The 24,287-nt window shown below is 38.6% G+C and overlaps 1 protein-coding gene across 1 annotated transcript in view; it reads left to right on the top strand.

The window, feature by feature from the left end:
* Window positions 1-24,287, top strand: part of GRM1 (glutamate metabotropic receptor 1) — a 179,472-nt gene that overhangs the window by 130,669 nt on the left and 24,516 nt on the right. Inside the window, exons 4-7 of the mRNA XM_053974124.1 lie at window positions 4,476-4,722; window positions 10,469-10,637; window positions 12,460-12,586; window positions 18,109-19,039. Coding sequence (XP_053830099.1) covers window positions 4,476-4,722; window positions 10,469-10,637; window positions 12,460-12,586; window positions 18,109-19,039 — 1,474 coding nt within the window. The remainder of the gene's footprint in view (window positions 1-4,475; window positions 4,723-10,468; window positions 10,638-12,459; window positions 12,587-18,108; window positions 19,040-24,287) is intronic.

The following is a 24,287-nucleotide window of genomic DNA, read 5'->3' as shown; positions in this document are numbered from 1 at the left end:
AGCTCCAGCTGCTGACAGGGCTGGAAGCCTTTGCCACCTCTGTAGGAAGCCTCTTCCAGTGTTTGGCCACCCTGTTGTAATAGCAGTGTATGTTGGGGCTGAAGGGGAGGATAAGGAACCTGCCTGCACAATTTGTCCAATGTATATGGACATTCTCTATGAGCCTGGGTACTGCTCTACCAGTTCACACCTGTCATTTTTTGGGGGGAGCCCTCTTTACTCCCTGGCATATGCAACCTACGTATGGGAGATTTTTTTATTTTATTTCATTTTCCCAATGAAATTTTGCCCCAATTGCCCTTCCAGATTTTTGGGGTTTTTTTTTTTTTTGCATAAATTAGCATTCATATTCAATGCAACCATCACCCAAGCTGTACATTTCAACAAAGCAATAATCTCATTTGGCCTCCCCATGAAGCATAGCAGTCCTGTAAAGGACCACTTCATACCTCTGTCAGGACCATCAGAAATTAAGATAGTTCTTATGACAGCTGGTAACTTTTTATTTCACCCTAAATATTCAGCAGATGACCATGGCAAATCATAAAACTGTCTGCCTATTCCAGTTGAAATATTATCCTTTATAACAATTTTGCTGAACAGATTTTGGCTTTTTAAGCTAATCAAGAGTCATCTATGAACAGACTGTGTTCTTTATCAAATGTCTGTCTGTGTTTGCTCAAAATTTGCCAACTGGCTAGATTCCCCAACCAAAATGTTTTTACATTTATTTCCATCACAAATTCCCTCATGACCTAATCTTTCTGAGGACTGCAAACGAGTAATACTTGGTGCTGAGTTTTATATTGACTATGAAGAGACATCTCCTATCTTTATTTTTACATGACAGTTAACTCGTCTTTCCATAATTCCAATAGCACATTTTTTCTTTATTTCAGTTTTTCAAGTGGGCTTTGCAAAATACACTCTCTGTTCTCAAGAGCACTGTTAGTTCCACACTGACTTCACAGCAAAAGCACTAAATTAAATTCATGGCTGCTTCACAGTCACATCCTTCTAAGGACTTAGCTGAAACTTTAATGGAAAAATTAACAGTGAGTTTCATGAAAATTTGGACTCTTTTCTCTTCCTGCTTTCCACCAGTACTTCAGTATCACTTTTAACACTATTGGGAGCATTTTTCAGTTGTGTGCAGCCAGGATGTGGTGTTTGGTTTTTTGTTGGGTTTTGTTTGTTGTTTTTTTTCTTCTTTTCCTTTCTGGTCAGTAGTGTATACGTGTTAGTAGTGTGTACGTGCCCTCATCTTCTAAGATTTACTGACAGAAACAGACTAAAATCAAAACTGTGATAAAAAAAAAGACCCAGACTACTGAGAAGCTGTTAAATTATTAAAGGAAGATTTGCATTACATCCAATAGAAAATTAAGCATGATATTTAGGACACTTGAATTCTTCAAGGTCATCCAAAAATTAATGGTCTAATTTGAGTGACTTCAATTAATCCAGTATTCACATTACTTATGACTTACAGGGTTTTTTTTTGCTTAGTGAAAGCTAAGGTCTCTAAAATTTAACAAAAAGGGAAGAAAGCTAACAAAATATTTTCCTATTGGTCTTTGTAGATCAATATCGTCTTCCAAGGGCTGAGAAACAAAGAAAAAATTTAAAATTTCACTGTTCAGAGATCTGTTTTGCTCATTGTTGCATTTCAAAGACTTACTGAGGAAAATTACAACTTTATAGAGACAACACATGACAAATATAGTAATACTTTTGCATTTACTAAAAACTTGCCCTATGAAAACTTAATTAAACATTGTTTTGTCTCTGGATGAACACAATTACATAATTTCTTTTGTTTTAAAAACCCACATATCTCTTACTGATTGTCTTAAGTGAATTTTAGAAATTCAAATGCATAAGTGTATCAATAACTTATAATGATGAAAATGAAATAGAGTGAATTTTGACTCTAGGAAGCTAAATTTAGGGAAAACATGACTTGTCATTCTGGATTTACTGGAAAATACCTTATTTACATAAAAGGATTTTTATATTACTGATCAGGAGACAATTCATTCAGACAATTCACATGTTGCTTTCCACTACAAAACAATTATTTTTATAGGTGACATTAAGGTAGTCATCTCTGTAGTGTGGGACTATATGCTTGCAACCTTAATTTAAGTGTTCATTCCAAAATAGTCAAAAGCAAATCCTTCAACCATCAAATATTTATTCTCTTTGGAGGTACACATATTATATTAAAATATGGTAATCCAAAGCATGTTTTGCTGAGTGAATACATGGAAATGGCCTCTTTTTAAACATTGGTAAATCCTGTTACATTTTGTTTTCTACCACCATCACTTACATGGAGGCTTGCCTCAGGAAACACATGGATGCTATCCTTATCTCCTGCAAGCATTACTGATGTTTATGCTTCTTTTTTAAACTAATTCAAAAAATTGAGGAAGATCGGAGATAAACTTTCATGTAGAAAAGGGTAGATAGTGAGTGCTGTGCATTATCTGCTTTTTGTGATCTCGTCCACAACCTGCTGCTTAGAAGCTTCACAAGAGGAATGCCGTGCCAAGCCCAGGTTCTTTCTCTGTCTCATTCACTTAGAGACTGAGAACAATTTCATTTTCCAGCTACAGGAAGGCAGAATTAGTGATAAATCCACAGTGTGCTAGTCCTATGGGACTAATCAGCTGATAAAACACCCCGACAGATAACTTTATTGAGACTGTATAGTAGCATATACAGGCATACAGATGTCAAGGCTATGCTGTACATAAGTGAGGGTGCACAAGCACTGGCATGCTCTCTGCTTCCCTGGGTGACTGTTCTGTCATCTAGCATACAAGGTTTTTTATTCTTTCTGTGTTTCTCCACATGAATCTGAGTGGTGTTCGTTTTATATGATTTGAATGGGAGCTGTGAACCTTTTCTCACAAAGTGGCAGATCCATTGCCTCTGGAAAGAATTTTTTTCTGCTTTCTTTCAAGCTGCTCCTTGCTTGGTGGTATGGTAGTGAGGAGCACATGAACTCATTCAGTCAGATTATGCTATATTCACAAAGCTTTTTAAATTCACCATCATGTCTGTTTGCTCTGTTAAGCTCATCTGGAAAATAGTTACTGAGGCAAAATTTTCTTGCTCAGCTGCAATGCAACCTAGGGAAAGCAAGACAGACATCCCTGCATTTGGGATCTCTGCTGTCCTGTGAATTCCCAGCTGAAGTTTCTGAGTTTTAGGGAAAGAAAACTGAGAAGATCTACCAAATCAGAGCCTTTTCCAATAATAAATGTAAGGACAGTCTTCATGGTTTGATTTGAAAGCTATATCATAGCTACATTAGGGTAAGGAATTATTTTTTAACTTGAAAGTTTTGGTGAACTTGCAGATTTTTGCCTCATTTCATCGTATTAAAATGACAAACATCGTCTCCAGCCTGGATTCGAGAAGTGTGAGTTAACACCTAGTCTCTCACACATCCTACTTCCCTGTGCACACAAGGTGTTCCTGAGACAAAATAACAGAGACTGGATTACAATTGCCTGTTAAACATCGAGTAACATGGGAGGCCTGCAGATAAAAGCAACTTGCAGTTGGAGCATTTTGTGATTGAATGACTCAAGGGAAAAAAACAAAACAAAGAGGTTTCTCACTTCCAGCTGCCTCAGGACCCTATAGCACAGGTCTGCAGTGCCTTGGGGTCAGCGCTGGCGGTGCTCTGAAGCAGCTCAGCTGGCAGAAGGCAAGCAGGGAGCAGCCCAGGACCCAGCAGAGTCTGATGTGAAGTGCTGCCAAAAAACAACACCCTCTGACAGTGCCTGCCCAGCTGCAGATCACAGGGAAAACCTGTGTGTAGAAAACCTCTACTGCCACGTTGTTTATGGTCAGAGGAAGGAGACTTCGGTGTGTGCTCAGGCTGCAGTTACACAAAAACTCAGTGTTATAAACTTTGACTGATTTCTGTAGCAATCCCATACTGGCATACCTAGTACCACTTTTAGCTAAAATGATAACTTGAGAAGTGATGCTGATTTGCATTGTTTAGTTATTAACACTGAAAGGGACATTGCTATCTTGACCCTCAAAAACATGAGATTAAAAAAACCCTTCAAATGTAACAAAAACACCAATTTTTCAAGGAAATTACTTTAAAATTGTTTCAATGGAAATTTATCATCTTGATTAACCTTCCCTAAAATATATAACATTGTGGAATGACAAGGAAAAATTAAAAAACACAACAAATGAAAAATGACAACTTGATTAAACAGGTGCTTTCTCATGAAGCATTTCACTTTTAATGAATTCAAGATTTCTGGGGTGGTGGTGGGCAAGTGTTTTATTTATTTAAAATCCCTGACTGGCACCTTGCTTATGCCTCTAAAGCTTTATAAAAGAAAGAACAAAATCCCTTTTTATATATAATTGTTTATTCATAATTTCATGTCATTTCATCTTTCTTTATAATAACACTTTTTTTCTTACCATTGTAGGCAATGAGAGCTTAGAAGAAAATTATGTGCAGGACAGTAAAATGGGATTTGTCATCAATGCAATATACGCTATGGCTTATGGGCTACAAAACATGCATCATTCCCTTTGCCCTGGACATGTTGGACTGTGTGATGCTATGAAGCCAATTGATGGCAGCAAGCTCCTGGAGTTCCTCCTCAAATCCTCATTCATTGGTGTTTCTGGAGAAGAAGTTTGGTTTGATGAAAAGGGAGATGCCCCTGGAAGGTAAAGAGGTTTCATCTCAACTATTAAACCAGAGGGTGGGAAGTGGGAATGTTACTGTGTTTGGTGATGTAGATTTCTTTGGCTTTTTTTTCTGAAAAGTAAAGCACAGACCAGTCTTGCCAACAGCCAGGAATAACACTGGTATAACAGGAATACACATGGTATCTTATATTGGGACAGGAACTACAGTAGAGCTCATAAATTTCTAGTGCTACAGGAGATGACAAATCTTGTAACTCACAGACTTCTGGTGTGCAAGGTACTATTGGGTCTCAGTACCAGGGTTTTAGTATGTATAAAGCCTAATACAAATGATTGGAATTTAATGAAGAATTTACCGGACATGGTTTTGAATAGAGGACTGTAGAGCTCATCCTTTTACAACTGGAGCTCTGCTGAAACCTTGCCAGAGATTATTAAGTGTTGACTACTAAGATCCTTTATGATCTCCTTCATTTGTTTCACTCCAAATAGAACCAGATCAGTTCCAGAATTTAAAGATAGATCTGTGTAGAGTAGGACAAATAATAAGGGGGGTTTTGGCAGAATTTTCTGTGTTTCACTCATTTGGGGTCTGGCCCCAGCTGCGGCAGCTGCTATTGTTTAGCACCCTCAGCAGACACAGGATGTACCCAAGCAGTGGGTAAGGCAGCACCTTTGTGGACTTGGACGTTACCTTTGTTTCTCTTATGGGAGTGAAGTGACCGGGATCTTTCCTTTCATTTAGTTTGGTGGGTTCTATTTTAACACAGGGATTTTTTTTTGTTTCTTTTTTTTCTTTCTTATAAATACATTTAATTCAGCTGCTGAACTACAGAGTCCATTATTAATTGAAACCTACCCAGGGATTGCTTCACTGAAGTTTGTTTTCCTACTGAGTTGTTAAAGTGCTATAAAAGGCTCTCTCACTCCATCTTTGGGCTTATTGCATAAGTGCATCTAGTGCCAACACCACACAAAGGGAGGGCCCTGGAGCAAACAAGAGTTTTCATATCTTTTCATGCCTCCATTGAGTATTCATAAGACACAGTGTTCTTAAAGCAACTCTTCTATGACTAGGTTTTATTGGCAAAACTGGCCAATGTTTTGTCATTTTCTAGATTATTATGGTTTTTTCTACTGTCATATTTAAACAGTATATATATTTAAACAGTTTGTTACATTTAATTAGTAACAAACAGCTAGTCAGTTTGATCTTGTTGAGCGTTGACTTCAGGATCTTTATAGTCAAAGATACAGATCAGTTGAGGTTAGGCTTTGAAAGTAAAGCAAGCAAATCCCTTACATTTGAACACATACTTATCGACACAAATGCACAAATCAAGTCTTTGCACATATAATTTAGATAATACAGAGAAATTACTGCTTAGTGTAGCTTTATGTTTTTCGCACACTATTTGTGTCCATAAAAGCATTACTCCAGCTTTGCATATGCTGCATTTTCTGTCTGTTAGCTATTTGATTTGATGTTTAGATGTAATTTTCCAATTTTAGCCTAATTCTTATTTATTATTTTGTCACCCAAGAGCATTTCCACAACTCTCATCAGTACCAAGCATAAAATTATATTGAACAGCTGCTGAATTTAAAACATAAGAGAGTTTATATCAGGATATTCCTCTGAGTATGTCAGAATGATAGAATTTATTCCATCCATCATTTTGGTCTATAGCAAGGTTCATTTTTCTTGATTCCCTGGCCTGCTTAGAATTTGGTAGGTTATTTTAGGTAGGGAGTTTTTTTGTTATTAATCCTCATTTATATTTTCACAGTTGGAGCTAGCAAGTTTGGGCAAAGAAATGCAATTAACCTGTTTTGTTACTCATTCTGTAATCCTTGCATCAATCTGTGGGTCATTTATGATGTGGGCAATATAGTATATGATACTATAGTACATAATATATGTATGTATATGAACTGTGATCTACACAGTCTGTCAGAACCTTGTATGGCAGCAGCAGTTTAACAGAATCGTCTGTAGCTTCAGACTGGCTGTAGTGCTTCCACAGCTTCATGTGGAAAATCTCTTTGTGCATCAGTGAGCAGACCATAACACTGTGTCAATACCCAAGAGTTTTTGTACCTCAGCAAAATGGAAAGATAAACACCACATACAACACCTAAACATAGCAAAGTCATCCTGCTATGAAATTTCTTAATTTTTTGGCTTTTCCATGCAAGTGCAAGAATGTCACACAAATGCGAAAAACATTTTTAGATATCTTGTCCTCAAATCATGTGAACAAATCAACTTCACAAGGTAGAATAATATTCCTCTTAGAAGGCAGCAAGCTTTTTCATAATTTTTAAAATCTGTGAGGTTCTTTGAGCAATTGATTCCCACAAAATCCTGATTGTCATCATCATGAGCAGAGCAGATTGAGTTGCCTGTAGTTATGTTTGTCTGACACTCCCATTATCTCCTGTTTTGAAACCCGTACAGCTTCATGAAACCTTAACCATTTGTTTAGACACAACTCTTTTTCTATCTCAGGCTCAATTCATGGTTTCAAGGTTTTTATCAAAATGAGATTGGAAAACACAAAGTATGTAGCCAAAGGTGTATTTCTTCTGTGAAGAATCATTTCTTTGAATATATCTTCTGCAGAAATACGAAGGAAACTTTTATTGGAATGGCACAAATGCAGTCATTTAGCTGACTGAACTGCCTCTGTGAAGAAATGACATGGATGTAACTCTGGAAACTCAGCTGTATGTGCTCACTATACCATCATTAAGAACATGGTGGTAAATTTGCTGCACTTTTTATTTTCATTGAGTAGCTCCCATTTCCTTTCTCTGTAGCAATCATATCACTCAAATTTCCATAAATGGCTAGAGAAGATGTGAAGTATGCAATAGTCAACACAACATTCTTCTCTGGGATACAGATGTATCTTTTTAGCTCTCGTCTATTCTAGGTAATTGCCTCCTTTTACCTTGCGGTTGGTATGAAGAACCTTACCTCTCTAGAACAAACAATTTGTATAGACCTCTGACCATAAAACACTTTGTGACAACAGGCAGGAGAACTTTCAGCCCCTACAATGAACCTTTGATATGTGGAGAAATGCTGAGGTTCACAAACTAAGAGAAAAATTTCACCTAACATTTCATCTTAACTAAACTTGGATTTAGAACCATGTAAGTCTATTTAGTTCAAAATTCCCAATAGTTGTTCAGGCTTCAGTCATGACAACACTACGTACTCCAGTTGCTTTGAGTAAATAATCAAATTTTGCCTTATGCAAAACCTTCAAACTTGCATGTAAACAATTTTTTTTTCAAATATGCATTTTTGTTTTGGAGTTTGGATTCATGGGTGCTTATTTCATCCATTTACATTGCTATATTATTTGCATTCCATTGCTCAGCATCGCTCTTTTCCCTCCTGTCTTCCAGGATAGCAAACATCAGTATCAGTCAGGTATTATGGTTATGGAAAAAGGTAACTTCAGCTATCTCAGATTAACTAGAGTAAGAGTGTGCCTGTGACCTGCTGACTTATATTCTGGCTTGCCTTACAAGTACCTTGTTCATAAGACACCACCTACTGGGTCACATAATTTCCCAATATACCAGAGAGCTTGCTCTCATGTTAAAAGAAGGATTAATTTTCTTACCCACTGAATGTTTTAATGGCTTCTTTAAATGCTGCCATGTGTGTGTGAAATACAACTGCCTCCAAGAAGTCTCACTCTCTGAGAGCTTCACAACTCTTGTCAAACTCTCTTCTTTTGGGGTCATAATTTTTAGCACGGACCCAGCCCAAAATTGTTAGAAGTTGTACATACATAAGCAAGGGGATGGGAGGAGGTATTCCAGCAGTGAATTTGTCTTTGCTTGAAGCACAGATTTTTCATGAAGAAAAAGAAGGAAAGGATAAAGAACTTTAGCACATCTCCATATACCAAGTGTATTTGCTAGACCACAATTTTCCACTTCAATTCAAGCTGTAAAATATCAAAGCTGCAAACATTTTACTACAACTTGTCATAACGCAAGACTGTGTAAGAGCTTTTAATCTACATACTTTATTCTTTGACAGGTAACCTATAGGAAAGGGAATAGTATTACAACAACATAGAAGAAACTCTTAATTGATATTGCATTAATGTCACTCTGTGCCTTATGATGCATTTTTGCAAAAATGAAAAAAGTATGTGGGCTCAAAAATTCCATTAAGGGAATGTGAGGTTTAGTAATCTTTTATTCCCCTTCCTGAATTAATTTTCCATTCCAGAGTAACTGATTTTGTGTCAGTCTAATAAAAGGTCAAACTAAAATTCAAGTACATTTTCCTTGCTAGGAAGAGGCATGTACATTTCTGCTCAGCTATACTCCTGTCTGTTGAGTATCCATTATGAAATGCCTGACTCTCACTGCTTCTTGCTATCCTGATTCTTCATAAGCCTGGAAAACACATCTGTTTTTTTAGGCACTTCCTTTAGAAAAACTGGGACATGAGAAGCAATTGTTCCCTAATGAATTTGAAATTTACCCCTTTCCTAAGCAATGCCTTGATTAGTGACCAATTCCCAACCAGTGGAGCTGCCTCCTGCTTGGAGCTCCATTGAACTCAGTGGCAGGGGTCCTTTTCACACATGATTCAGTGGAGCTCTGCAGTGGCAATGGCATTATCTGAGCATGCATATTTGGAAAACTGAGGTCTAATTACAGCTGTAAATATGCATTTCTTTAAATAATTTTTAACTAAGACTTAGTTAAGAAAATTACTCTGCTCTACTCTAGACAATAATTCTAGCACCCATTATAAACAAAATATTTTTTTTCTCCAGAGACTGAGACAATCCAGTACAGAAGAGCAAGGCAGTGAATCCCAGGCTTGGAAAATATGATGCTTTGTTATTTTCAGTTCTAATGCTGATTTCTTGTTCTCAATACTCTTTCTTTTGTCATTCATTAAACAAAGTCCTTCCCCTACTCATCTTAAGAGACCAGGCTGTGGGCTTAGCCTCTTGTGTGGTTCTTCCTCTCCGTACACACTCCAACATTCATTCTTCCATTCTTGCTTATTTCTAAGAATCAAGCTACATTCTGTGGGTAAGAGAATGAATATAATAATTATCAGTAAGGGATGTACACATATCAGATCCAGCACATTGAAGGCAATGGGATAGGCTGGATGTTAATTGTTGCAGCATAAAAATGCTCCCCTTACTTTATTCTTGGGAAGTGCACTCCTCCTTGCCTAGGGTGAGGAAGTAAATGTTGTGACTGAGGTGCTAACTTTTCCTGACAGAATCACTGGGCTGCATAATATGAATGGTCGAACTTAGAGCTTACAGCTAACTTATGGCAAACTGGTTTGGTTGGTTTGAGCATTTCTGCTTAAGAGCTCCCAGTGTTACAACCAGCCTGCATGGAGACACCAAGTGAAGGTTAAAAAAGTTTTGACAAATTATTTGAAAACACAGCATCCAGCCATTGCTTACATGTGCATCTTCAGCAGAGTTTACTGTCTTTGATGCGCAGTTCTTCCTGGACACACAACTTTTTACCCACAGTTTTATGCAAGCAAGGCAGGCAATCAGCAATTGTATGCCAATCAGAGCTGACATTTCCTGTGATTCTGCTGCAAATCCTAAAGGATTTTGGGCTTTTGCGAAACCCAAGTGCCTGGTATTATGGGATAACATGAATATTTAGAGGCAGAGGATGAAGAGCAAGGTAAATTTTTGTCCTTTATGTTGCAGGACAGTGACTCATTGTTTCTTCCTTGCAGATATGACATCATGAACCTACAGTACATAGAGCCCAACCGCTACGACTATGTCCTTGTTGGGACCTGGCATGAGGGCGTGCTCAACATTGATGACTACAGGATTCAGATGAATAAGAGCGGAATGGTCCGATCCGTGTGCAGCGAGCCTTGCCTGAAGGGCCAGATTAAGGTGTGCCTCAGACACTTACCTTCTGTTATAGAAATATGAATATCCAGTCAGTGTTTTTCCCTAAACTCAAGCATGCTCCTTTCAAGCCAATGGGTAGGACTTCCTTTCCTACCCATTAGCTTGAAATGATAGAAAGACTCCTAGATTAATATCTTTTTTAAACGACCATATATACAGGCCTATGTTTTCTAAAATTACCCTTTGTAGGGATGCAGAATCTTCTAGTGTGACAGAATTTGAGTTTCACCTTATGTGAGAAAGATTTTCACTTAGTCATTGCCTACAACATTCAGTGGCTGTGATTCACTTGGGGGCTGATCTTGAAAATATTGTGACCCACAGGAGTCCAGTATTTTGTTCCAGCAGTTACACCTGCAAGGAAAAGTTGAAAAAAAAAACCCGAACAAACCCCACGCCTATTTATATCTCACGTTCACAACAGGACGAATGGAAACACAAATGAAATCAGTCTGTGTTTACCAAACGGTAGCACTCGCATCAGGCTACAAATAATTTGCTACCAGTCATGTCTGGATGACATAACAACATGTTTCACCACTATCAAAATAGCATGGATGCATTAAGTTTAAAATGGCAAGAAGTCCATTCAGGAAAATCTCCTTAGAGTAGACCTTCCTTTCTATTTTCATTTAATAAGCACATTTGCAGCTTTTTATTTCTGTATTGCTACTCTAAGCAATAAGCAACTGATGATTTGGCAAAGGCACAGTGACACACTCCAGCATCTTGGAGGAGAAACATTATTGGTATTTACCACCCTCCAAAACATCTTTTCCCTGTTTTTGAGATTATGCAGTTTGTGTATGTGTGTATATGTAAACACTATGCATACAAAATGCCAACTTCAGCTTTCATTGAAGTCTATTGGACTCTTTCCACAGACTGCATGAGGAAATGTTAACAAAAAAAAAAAGCCCACGAAGCCAGTATTCAATAAAACAAACGTCTTGAATTTCACTACTGTACTTATCTCTGCATATAGATGGATAGGAAGACCTGGAAAGAAAGGCTGGATTCCTCCTTCCTGGCAAACAAGGCCAGAGTTGTTGTCAGAATCCTTGGAGTCAGAGATATCCTTAATCTTCCTTTCAGCCTCAGGGTAATGAAACTAGGAATCAAGACAAGGAAATAATCTTTTCAGCATTGAATCATTACATTTAGCAACCCTCATAGCAAAGAAAGAAAGTTTTCAGGGACATTTGTCCCTAAAAGAGCTGTTCCGAAGTGTGAGATTGGTCACTTAATTTTTTTTCTGCTAAAGATCAATAGATCCTTTTAGCAGGATGTTTTGTAATTTGTTCTCATTTTAATTTCTATTTAGACCTGTGTAATGAGCCCCAAAGTGACTTCCACATAAATTGGAATGTATGTGTTTGTGAATGTGCTTGTGTGTACATGTATATATATATGTATATGCATGAATTACTCTAGGTTCTAAACTTTGACTTTGTTTACTGCTTTTTACTATGCAATAGATATTAAGTGTATGCTGAGCTGCTTGTCCTGACCTCTGCCATCTCACTGATTAAACCTCAAATTTGATTGAAAATATGACATTTGTATTTTTAACTCTTGCCAAAACAAAATAAAATTGTCCCCACAGGTTATCCTTGAAATCCTAAGTACAAATTAGGATCAATAAAAAATCATGATTGGTGTTTTCTAGCTGTTTGAAGTGTGCCATACACAGGAATCCTATCATGCTTCAGTGTATTGTGTTCTCTGTTTGCTGGAGGTGGTAGTGTATGCCTCTTTGTTGTCTGATAGAGGATCAGAACCGAGGATGTATTTTGTATTGCAGGTGATCAGGAAGGGAGAAGTGAGCTGCTGCTGGATTTGCACTGCTTGCAAGGAGAATGAATTTGTTCAGGATGAATTCACATGTAAAGCCTGTGAGCTTGGCTGGTGGCCAAATGCTGACCTGACAGGTAGGCATGTGTCCCTCCAAACACATTTTTTTTCAACAGGGCACAAGGAGAGTGCTGTGTGCTGGACAATAAGATGGCAGCATACAGAGATATTAAAGGTACGTATTTGGACACACATTCCAGGCAGTTTAGGGTGACTGTCTTTCAGCTTAGTGCAACAGCAGAGACAATAAAGACAGCAAAATTTCTGCCAAGAAGAAATGTTATAGTCTGTCTGTTCCTTTCCTTCATTTAGCACAAGTATTAATAAAGCTGTTAAGAATGCTAATGAACTCAGCAGCATTTGCTGCAATTTAGCAGTGACTATCACAAGAGTTCAGTGCATTCTTGTCATATTGATTTGATACTCTTTTCTGATCATTTTACCATGCAATTAGTAGGACTTTATCTGGGATTTCAGGACTTCAGTAACTGATTACTAGAATCTTGTTTTGTATAAAGATCATTCTCACTGGACCCACCAGCAAGAGGAATTTTAACAAAATCCTGAGAAAAGCTGGAGTCTGGAAAGAGTTAGACTTGGTCTCCCTTGTGTATATGCCTTGGATGAGTTGCATGCTTTGGCATCCTTCTGTTTATTTTTTACCAACTTCCACATCTGCTCTGGGCTTTGCAGAAACCACTACCCCCCAAAAAAAATATAGCTACAACACATTGAAAAGCATCACCCTGACTTTAACATTTGCTTTGTATTACTGTGAAAGACTAGAGGCACCTCTGCCTCATGTCACCTCTGCAAATCTTGGATGCCAGCATTCATCAGGGCATTATTCCTAGTCAGAGAAACAATCTGAACACCTAGCCAAAGATCAAATGTGCAACTTAACACATCTTTGTCCTTTACCATGACTAGCTGACAGTGAGATGTTGCTGCAACTTTTAGCACATAGACAAAATCCCCAAAATTCAATAATTTCTTCTATGAGATACTTCAAGCTAGTAACTGAAGCCAAATGAGCTCTCAGAGCATGTATTTTGAGAGGGAAAGCTAGCCACCTCTCCAGGTAAAAATACACTATCAGTCACAAGAGACTGGGAAATGTGACCCATTGTCTGTCTTGGTTTTCCGTGGAAAAAAAGTTATGGTCGTGTCCCAGATGTGTGTGTAAACGTCAATATTCCATACCTCCCACTCCCACCACGCTGCCCTGCCCCTGCTCTGGCTTGCAGCTAAACTGACAAATAGATTTGTCAGGATACAGAAATCTCAGTGATCATTCAGACCCTTCAAGTTTCACATCAGTGGGTTGCAGGGAGAGGAGTGAATGAAAAGTACATTTTGTAAGGGGCCAAATCATGGAAACACATCTGGTATTAATAGAAACCAAAGAATCCACAGAACCTTACATAAATGTCCTGACTATTTGAAAAGCCCATATTTAATTCCTGCTGTTTGGACACCAGCATCTGCTAATTTTAAAGCAGATATCCATACACAAACAGGTTTTGCTGGTCTTGGAGGTTCACAGAATTGTTTGTATCTACTCTTCAGGGAAGAAAAAAGGATTTATTGATTAAAAAGAAGTCAGAACAAAAACCTGGTGAGAGATCAATATGCACTTGAGAGAATATGGTTCAGTGCTACCAGCTGCTCAGAGTAGCTCAAAAGGGGTCACGTCAAAAAGACAGGCACTGCTGAAAAGAGTTGCGGAAAGAATCAGTGCTGGAAAAAATCTCCAGGGCATGTTGCAATCTATTAACTTTTAATGAAATCAGTAGATGACCTGCTGATTTGTGTTTCTTCTCAGCAAGGAGACTGGACTGCTGCTGTTCTAAAATCACAGTAACATCAGCCAAATGACAGCATAGCCATCGACTTATTTCCTAGAGCACATTGAAATGGCAGTCTGCTCCTGCACAGCTTCTTCAGTCTGTCTTATTGAAGAAAAACCCTGCTTTTTTTAACCCCTAAAATTGATTTACTTGAACTATACTACAAAGTACAAAGCTGTGAAAGGAAGCTGATGCCATCCTAATCTTTAGAAGAAGGGGATTTATCTAGATAAATTCTGTCTCTTGAACTTTGTGGGAGTCGCCATTGGTATTGATTTAATTTGGAACTCTCCTTTCTTGCCAGGACTCCTATCAAATGTGTTTTTATAGCTTGATTTTATGTGTTGTATTCATAGCCTGACAGTCACCATAGCATCTAGACACAGACAGTAACATCTCACAGCGCAGATTGTTTTTCCCTGTGCATTAAATCTTAAATGCTAAACATGTATGTGATTTTAGACTCATTTTCCATCACAGATGGAGGCTCTAAAATCCTTAAAAAATCCTTATCCTTTTAAGAAATGTGAAGCACATACTAACCTATTTCGTAAGACATGCTTTTCAAGGTGCTCATTTTCTCCATTTGAAATCAGTCTCTGTGGCTCAGCAATCATTTCCTGACATTTTAATTTTATTTTTAAATGTACACAATTTTTTTTCGATTGCTTCCCTTAAATATGAAATCACTGAAATGGATTCAGCAGACACAAAGGATTTCTCACCACAGATGATGAAAACCTGACCTGAAAAATAGTCACTAAAGCCAGTACCTTAGGCCTTGTGCCAAGAGAAATCTTTCATAGTACCAGAATATAAGATAAGATGGATGAATTTCAAGGTAGTAAACTCAGTTTACATAAATCATCTTAAATAAGCAATAAAATGAGACAGGGTAGGAAGTTTTATAGTCTTATGAAAAGAATCATAAGGTTTTGGGGGCATCAGTTACTTGGGATGTGTTACTGACCTCAGAAAACATCACAGATCCTCTTTTTATTCTTGCACTATGAATATAGTAATAAAAAATTTGATTAGCCTTCTGATCTTGGAAATTACAGTTAAAATGCAGGGAAAATAGTACAAGAAAACTACCAGACAGCTTTTCCCAGAAAATTTTAACTGTGAAGCTTTTGCTCTGATTTTTTGAGGCTTGGTTTAGTGGCTGAGGGGGAATTTTTGTTTTGTTTTGATTTGTTTTGTAAATGCATGCACAATTTCCCGAGTATTCTCCCCCAGTCTCAATGGGGTTCCAGAGCCCACTTTCTCCTAGCTGGGAAATGAGCCACCTTCACAGGTGCTGACAACCAACAACTGTTAGCTGGTAATAAGCAGCATAGGGAATCTTTTGCAGTTTGTACAATATGTGGTTCTTGGGCTTGCTGGTGCACAGGAATTACACTGGTTTAATGAAACATTTCTAAGCAAATCTTACACAGGATAAGCTTAAAGCAAATGATAGGCTTAACTACCATGTTGGATCTGGGTTAAGCCCCTGAAAATATAGTTTAAAATAGAATAATGTGAGTATGTCTTGATGTTGTTAAGCTTAAAGTCCATATTGAAACTTAACCCTTCCAACAACCACTGACCAGATTCTTGTATGAGAAGAGCTTCACTTGTATTAATCAATGAGCAGGAGCTTCTGATCCTTAGTCTTTTATTAAATCATAGAGGAGCCAGCTTCCAATCAGGGCTGCTGAGGCAGATGGCCAAAGGTTCACACTTCTAATAAAGAGCTTTTCCTTCCTATTTCACCACAAAAGTATTGATTAGGAGTATGGGTTTCCTATCTGAGTCTTGAACAGACCATATTGAGGGAAATAATTTTCTTTATAAAATTTTCTCTTTGTTTTATAATATTTTCTTTATAAAATAAGACCTCTGATAGCCACTGCTATAATTTCTATTGTTTTCCACATTACAGGCATGTGTAACAACAACACCAGTAGTTAAGTCAGCTTGGAGGCAAAGAGTACAGAATTTTAAGACCTTCTTTCAGTTCACATGACATTGGCAGACATTAAAAGTTCAAGCAGAAATTTTCCATGTCAGGACTTTGCCTTGCGCTGATTTCTTTTTTTTCTTTTTAAATTCAAACAAAAACCATTTTTTTTTTCTCCCGTTTCTCAAAATGAGATTACAGTAAAACTGTTTAGCCCTGATCTATACCTTGTCTTAACTTCTCAATTGTTTGGAAGGAAGGACTTTACATTACAGTACGGGTATCTACATTATGGTAGAGGTATCTGTTGATAGTTTCTGTCATCGTGTGGAAGATGCATATAAATTAGGCAAAACTGTGGAACTCAGAAGCTTTTACGTCATAGATGGTTTCTGCAAATACACTCCACATTGAGGAGGAAGGGACTAAGCACAAGTTTTGCTCATCACAACTTCAAGGCCCTTGTTAAGATCTAGCAGCAAAAATGAGAGGAAAAATGCCTCTCTCACAAGCTTGATGACATTACCATCTTTTCCCTGTTCTTTTCAGCCATGTCCAACAACTCAGATAGGCAGAGTTCATGAGCAGCCAGTCCAGGATCAGAAAAGCTGGATCAGCAGTTTGTAGTGAAGACATCTGGGTGGAGAGGTGGCTAAAAATACTGAATTGTAAGGTGAACTGAGACAGGGATGGTGAGGGACTGGGAGGAAAGACACTTGAAAGGTGGGGGAAAGGCAAAAAAGGTGAGTTGTGTCCAAGGGAAACTGGAGGAGGACGGAAACAAGAACTAGAAGGGGCCATGGATACTTCACTTGGGATAAAGAAACATGTTAAAACCATTTTGGAACTATTAAGTCAAGAACAGAAACTAGAAAATGCCATAATGAAAGATGTCCATAACAGCTTCACAACCATAACGTCTTATTAACACAAAGGATTTTATTTTCTCTGTAGTGTTTATTGCTGGTATTACTTCTTCAGCACAGTGAGGAAGATATCCAGAGACTCCTTTAACTTGAGTGTGGGAGAGAGCAGTTAAGTACTGTATTAACAGACACCCGTATGTTTGCACGTCTGTACTAGTCAGAAAGGGAAGTCTTTCCAGTTTTTTTCTGAAGGCATGAATGTTCTGTGGGTTTGACTCTTCCAAGAGAATTAAATTATATTATTTAGAGGGAAAACAATGAGCAGAGGGTTTGACAAAATAAGAATAAGTTACTGTGAAGAGAAAAAAAGCGGAAATGTACTAAGAAGGAAAGTATCTATGATATAGTTCTGTTAAAATTTTGGATTTTAAAATTTGTAATTTTGGTACCATTTTTCTGTCCATAGACCTCTGATTAATTTATATTATTTATAAAATAACTCTCAAAAATGTAGTAGATCAAACTATAGTGATTGTGGTAATGATTAAATAAATTAATCTGTTTAAAATCACCCATTTGCAACAATGCTTTCCCTGCTGAAATGAAGAGATGACAGTGACTTTGTCCGGGTTCTGTTCCCAGCTGTGCCTTTGGCATGCTGGGCTTGTAATCAGGTATCTCTAAAAGCAGATATTTCCACATCTAATTTCCTGTTGCAGCATCATGAGAAAATGTTTGGGACACCCAAAATGCATGGCTGTTTTTTGAACATATTAATCCAAACTATTCCATCATGCAGTTCACTCCTTTGTAAAATGGTTTTAATAATCCATGTCACATAGACATATGCTAATGTTTGGATTATACTGGGATCCAGCAAAAAAGGTTCTTCCAGGAGCTGCCTTTCTAACACTCTCTTTCTCTTCTGTACACTGCAGGCTGTGAACCCATCCCTGTAAAGTATCTCCAGTGGAGCAATATAGAGTCTATTGTGGCCGTGGCTTTTTCCTGCCTGGGGATCCTGGTCACCATGTTTGTCACCCTTATCTTTGTGCTCTACAGAGACACCCCTGTTGTCAAGTCCTCCAGCCGCGAGCTCTGCTATATTATCCTGGCTGGCATCTTTCTGGGTTACGTCTGCCCTTTCACCCTTATAGCTAAACCCACCACGACGTCCTGCTACCTCCAGCGCCTTCTGGTGGGCCTCTCCTCCGCCATGTGTTATTCCGCCCTCGTGACCAAAACCAACCGCATCGCACGCATCCTGGCGGGCAGCAAGAAGAAGATCTGTACCCGCAAGCCCCGCTTCATGAGTGCCTGGGCCCAGGTGGTCATCGCCTCCATCCTGATCAGCGTGCAGCTGACACTGGTGATCACGCTGATCATCCTAGAGCCCCCCATGCCCATCCTTTCCTACCCCAGCATTAAGGAAGTTTACCTTATCTGCAACACCAGCAACCTGGGCGTTGTGGCTCCTGTGGGCTACAATGGACTCCTCATCATGAGCTGCACGTACTACGCCTTCAAGACTCGCAATGTGCCTGCCAATTTCAACGAGGCAAAGTACATTGCATTCACCATGTACACCACTTGTATCATCTGGCTGGCCTTCGTGCCCATCTATTTCGGCAGCAACTACAAGATCATCACCACCTGTTTCGCAGTGAGCCTGAGCGTGACAGTGGCTCTGGGGTGCATGTTCACTCCTAAGATGTACATCATTATAGCCAAGCCTGAGAGGAATGTCCGCAGTGCCTTCACCACCTCAGACGTGGTGCGTATGCATGTCGGGGATGGCAAGGCACCTTGCAAGTCCAACACTTTCCTCAACATATTCCGGAGAAAGAAGCCAGGGGCTGGAAATCCAAAGTAAGTGGATTGATTCCAGATACACATCTATCTTTATAAGTCCCCCTATTTGCCATCCTCTCTTGGTTGACTGTAGTCTGCTGATTAGTAAGGTATGTAATAGTTTTTCATTTCATGTGTAGAAGAGAAGGTGGAAATGACCCTTTAGCTCTAAGCCTCAGATGGATGTTGACATGTTGCTCATTATCTTCTCTCCTGCTCTGAAGGCAGCCCTGTGCACAGCTCCCTCTACCTCTGGGGCAGGTCAGGCAGTGGCAGAGTGACCAAGCTCCATGGCAGCTTCATGCCTCTCCCTGTCACATGTGCATGTGTACAGGGATCTCATGCACTGACTTGCAGTTGCTCTGCATTAGGTTCAAACTGAGGTGTTACTGTAACCTTTTAGAAAATAAATCTATGTCTGAATGATTGTAAATCACATGTACTTGCCTAAGGCCACTGGAATGTGTGTGAAAGCTGAGGACTAAACATGTTTTTAAGGTAGTGTATTGTGACAGTCCTCATGACTGTGATTCAAAAGTACCCTCTGTGCTATCCCTGTGCTCTATTTAATACTTAGCATTTTGAGCAATACCCTTACTCATCATCCATGTAAATCTCTCCATGTTCTCAAAGTCAGCATTGGTGTGAAAGTTGCAGAAGTCAACTGATGGTGAAAATGAACTTGCATTCACATCTGTGGAACCTGTTATTCCTTGCTAATAATTAAAAGCAACCCAGACGCAGCAGAGCGAGAGAGAGAACTGTTACTTCAAACAGCATCTCCCTGTGAGGAGCTGTCTGAAAATTTGCATTCTTTATTATCTTACTGTTTTTTATTCTTTAAAAAAGCACCATAGGGCTACATATGATCTTAGATGATTTTTGTCCCAATTAAAAAAAAAAAAAAAAATAAAAAAGCACCAGTGAAACCTACATTTCTGAGCTTCCCAATAGATTTAAAATTCAGTTAATTTCCATTTTTTTGGGATCTGTAGATTTCTCTGAGTGACTCAGGCTGGTTTTGATTCAGTTTGCATAAGAACCATTTTCATCTGTCCTGGTGATGGAGGCAACACTAAAAAACCCATGCTGTGATTAATTTTGTCTTTATGCTACTTCAGTACATTTTATTTTTTTGCTAGACAGGGGGTCAGAAGAGAAGGGAATGGAGATGCAAGTGACCCAAATACACAGCTCAGCATGCCACAGAGGCCACATCAAGGCTGCCAACTCCTGAGCTACACAGAGAGAGAGCAGGGACTGGCAGGCAGCCCTAGCAGCCACTACCTGCAGGGAGATAGCCAAAACTCTCTGTAGGCCAAGAGCATGAATTCCATGCAAATAGAAAGATGGAGCCTGATCCACCTTCCTCTGACTCTATGTAGTTAGATGGAGAATCAGACATGTGTAAGAAACTAGTGTGGTGTCCCTGCAGTGGGGTTTCTGGCTAACAGTGTTGGTTTCTTTAAGTTGATGTCTGTCAAAAAAAGAGGACTTTTGAATATTTTAGGTCATGAGAGACTTAATAACTAATTCTCTGTTCTGCATACGCTTCTTCTACCTTTATTTAAAAAAAGAAAAAGTAATTTAAAAGATCCAAATGTGAAATACTTAGAATACAGTTTTTAATAGGAGAGAATATTACATCCTGTTGAAAAGTTGAGCTTCTCCCTCATAACTGTAACCTTTAAAACTCAAACAGGGCTTACCTGAGCTTTTTAGCAATTTGTTACATAATTTTAGTAAGATTTGCTTGACCTCTATGTTAAGCCTTTGTGAGTGTTACAAAGCAAAAGAGCTCTACAGAGTTTTAAGTTGTTTTTCTAAACTAAAAGCTCAATACCTAGTTAATATGCCTGTTTTTCCCTCAGGTTAAGCATCCATGTCTTTTATACAGACAAATTCCCACCTCTGACCTAAACCACTTGTGCAGTTACTGCATGTCCTTCACCCAAACCAGCACAGGTGCAGAGGCACCCTGGGATTGCTGATGGAAAAGGACAGCTCTGTTTGTGGGCATGAAGAATGGAAAGAAGTTTAATAGACAAACATGAAGCTTTGGAAATAAAGTCACAAGGCAAAACAAAAAGGGCTTTGCAGAGTTTTTTTTAGCTCCTAGCTGAGTCCATTGCAAAGTTTCTGAGGACACTGTGACAACACAAATAAAAAAAGTGAGTCACTGTGGAAATCAAGAAGGAAAATGTAGAATTTGCTGCAGCCTTGGAAGCACCTAGATAACCCAAATGTGTAATCAGGTCCTTCCTGAAACAGGATTTAAAGCAACTGATACATGCTCAATGACCACAGGAATGATCTCCAGACTGTTTTTCAATGGTTTTGTTTGTGGTTTGGTTTTGGTTTGGTTTTGGTTTGTTGATAGTTTTGGTTTTGTTTTGGTTTGGGGTGGGTTTCTTAATTATTTGGTTTGGTTGGTTTGTTTGTCAAACATCAAAATCTGGGATTTATTTGTGATGTTTTCAGTAATTCTAATCCCTGTAAGTATGTTGTTCTGTTTCTAGATTCTTTAATAGTCTCTCCCTGTGGCCACATTTTTTTATCTATAAGTGGCCAGCAGTTCTGCACTCAAAAGATTTCTCTTCTAGATGTATTAATCTATCTTCTTGTTATACCTTCTCCCTCTTCCTAGTTTGCTTTTCTTTTTCTGCTTTTCAGTTTTCATCTCTTTTCCTGTCTGTATCAAATCTCTTCTCTGCTTAATCTATTGAATGCCAATTCCTAAACAGAAAAGTTGCATCCATCTACATTAAATTGGTGTGGAGATACAGGGTTAAATTGAATTTGTTTTAAAAATGGAAACTGGTTTATGTTTACAAGGACAGATCAAACTTATATAAGCCTTCATAAAGCATTTTCATGCAATGTTGTGCTGTTAGTTTAACTAGTTTAGCTTGGGGACTAAAGCAAGTTGAGACACTCTTCCTTTCTCCTTCCTAAAGTAGAGCAAAAGAATTAACCAGGGAATTCTGCTAACACAGGATCAATAAATCAATTCAAAACCTTCAGCTGTCTCTGGTGCTGACATAGAGGTCAGAAAAATCATCTTGAAAAAGTCTGTCCCAGCTGCATTGTCAACAGTTTCAGTGAAAATAAATTTCTTAGTAACACTGGTCTTCACTTAAATAATAAAGCACACTGCCTTTACTGATCTCACTCTCAAGATGGTATGTGCAGTCTTGAGGATTTGAACTCTCTCTTATTTTGATTGAGTTGAACTATAAGCAATTACAACCAGCATTGTTTTCCATAGAGCTGGTTGGGAATTTTCCAGTGGAATATATATATTTTCCATCAGAATACTCTTTCAAAAAAAGCCTTTCAAAATGCTTCATAGAATTGGCCTTTGCTGGTAAGCATTTACCCTGGGCCAGGGGGACATTCTTTTCTCCTGTGGAGAGAGGAAGACATTGGGAAATCATGAGGGAATCTTACCCCAACAGTTAAAGCACTCATTTAGGCTAAGTGCCTCTCCTTAATTTCCCAGGTAGATGTTTTATAACTGGATTATGCACTATCCAGGGCAAGTCTCCTTTCTGTAAGTTCTTGTCCAGCAGTATTTTGGAACAGAGAAAAAAAATATTGTGGAGCAAACTCTAGGGAAATACTTTGTATTCTGTGAGAGAGCTTGAATCTGGGTCTGAAGGATCCCTCGTGAGTGTCTTCAGTACCAAGCAACTGTCTTTCTTTCCCTCTTGTCAAATTAATACTTAAATATATATAAAAATGGAGCAGCTCCATCAGGAGAGATGAAGAGAGAGAGATATCTGCTGCTTGTGTTGAAGCTTTGTGGGGACATTTATTGTTCGTTTCCTGCTTGAATGTATTACAAAATCCTGGCTGTTATAGGATGATGGCATAGCAGCATTTGTTAGGAGAGCCTTTTGCATCTATTTTTTATTTTTTCCAGATGTAAGATGGAAACATTTGTGTATGGATCTTGCTGTGATCTTTACCATTCTTCTTGGTCTCAGAAGTTATTTTGGTCTATGAGGGTCAATGAGCTTGAAGAGAAGGACACTTTTACAGTGCCTGAACAATCCCTTCCCTGAGGAAGCAATGCTCCCTTCTGTAGCACATGACAAAAAAAAAAAAAAAAAAAAAAAAAAACAAACAGTGACAATTCAGATGCTGATTCTGATGAGGGTTCAGGGAATGCCTTCTCCAGGAGTGCTGCAGGACTCACTGCAGGAAGAAAGTTAATTTTGTGTCTTTGGGTAATAAGCTGCAGGTCTGGCAGTGATGCTTATCTGCTCCCTCAGTCTTCACATATAAATTATTTTAAATTTATGGTTGAGACCCCATGTCTGGACACCATTTTAGTGCATTTTGAATCAGAGTAAGTATTTAGTTGTCAATATACATTATATAGCAAAATCTGAATTAATACAAAACCAATTAGCAAGACTCACTGAATGGCCAGGACTCCATATTAATGCAGACGCTACCTGCTTTCCCCTTGTAATTTTAGTATATTTACATTCAATTATTTTTCATCTAGCTGTCTGCCTTTAGAAATGAATAGCTAATTTAAAGTACTTCCAAACATGTAATTAATCTTTTTCACACATTTCAGCAGTCCATGCCTCTAAACTGCTGTCACAGGCATCCAGTGACCTGGGCCATGGATCTCTCAAATGTGATTTATTTTATTCCAATAAAAATTTGCAGACAACCCAACATCCCCTAGTAATTTCTTCCTGCTTCCCTTTGTCCTTTTTCCCTCTGTGCTGGCTCCCACATGCAGTTTTTAAACTGAGAATTAGGGTCCTCAGTAACCTCTAGTAATACATGGCTTAAGGAACCATCTGCTTTTTTGTCTTGCCAGTTATAAAATTATCTCCAGGTATTCTGAAGTTAATGTTTCTCTTTAAACTGACTTGCTGAGTTGCCATTTCATCTTGAGCAGGCTGTACTGACAAGCCGTGCTCATTTCCCTTGGCTATTCACAGTCCACAAAGGCTTTTGGGCTCTTCACCGCCTTCATTTTCAAAGCCTCCCACAGACACATGGTGAGGGGAATCTTAGCACAAGTACATCCAGAAGATTTTGTTTCACTGGTTTTCATGGTGGTGGGAGGAGGCAAATGTACAGTGAAGCATGGCAAGACTTGGAGCTTCCACACACAGAGAGTAAATGTTCAGCATGCTCTGCTGCAGTTGCTCAAATGTAGATATGTTACAGCCTGTCACTTAATCCAGCCTAACAGCCCTGTCACAGAAATAGGTGCTCAGGAGTACTCCATCTTCTC

The sequence above is a fragment of the Vidua macroura genome, chromosome 3 (assembly GCF_024509145.1).
Source record: "Vidua macroura isolate BioBank_ID:100142 chromosome 3, ASM2450914v1, whole genome shotgun sequence".
Taxonomy (NCBI): domain Eukaryota; kingdom Metazoa; phylum Chordata; class Aves; order Passeriformes; family Viduidae; genus Vidua; species Vidua macroura.
This window is presented reverse-complemented; position numbering and strand designations above follow the sequence as displayed.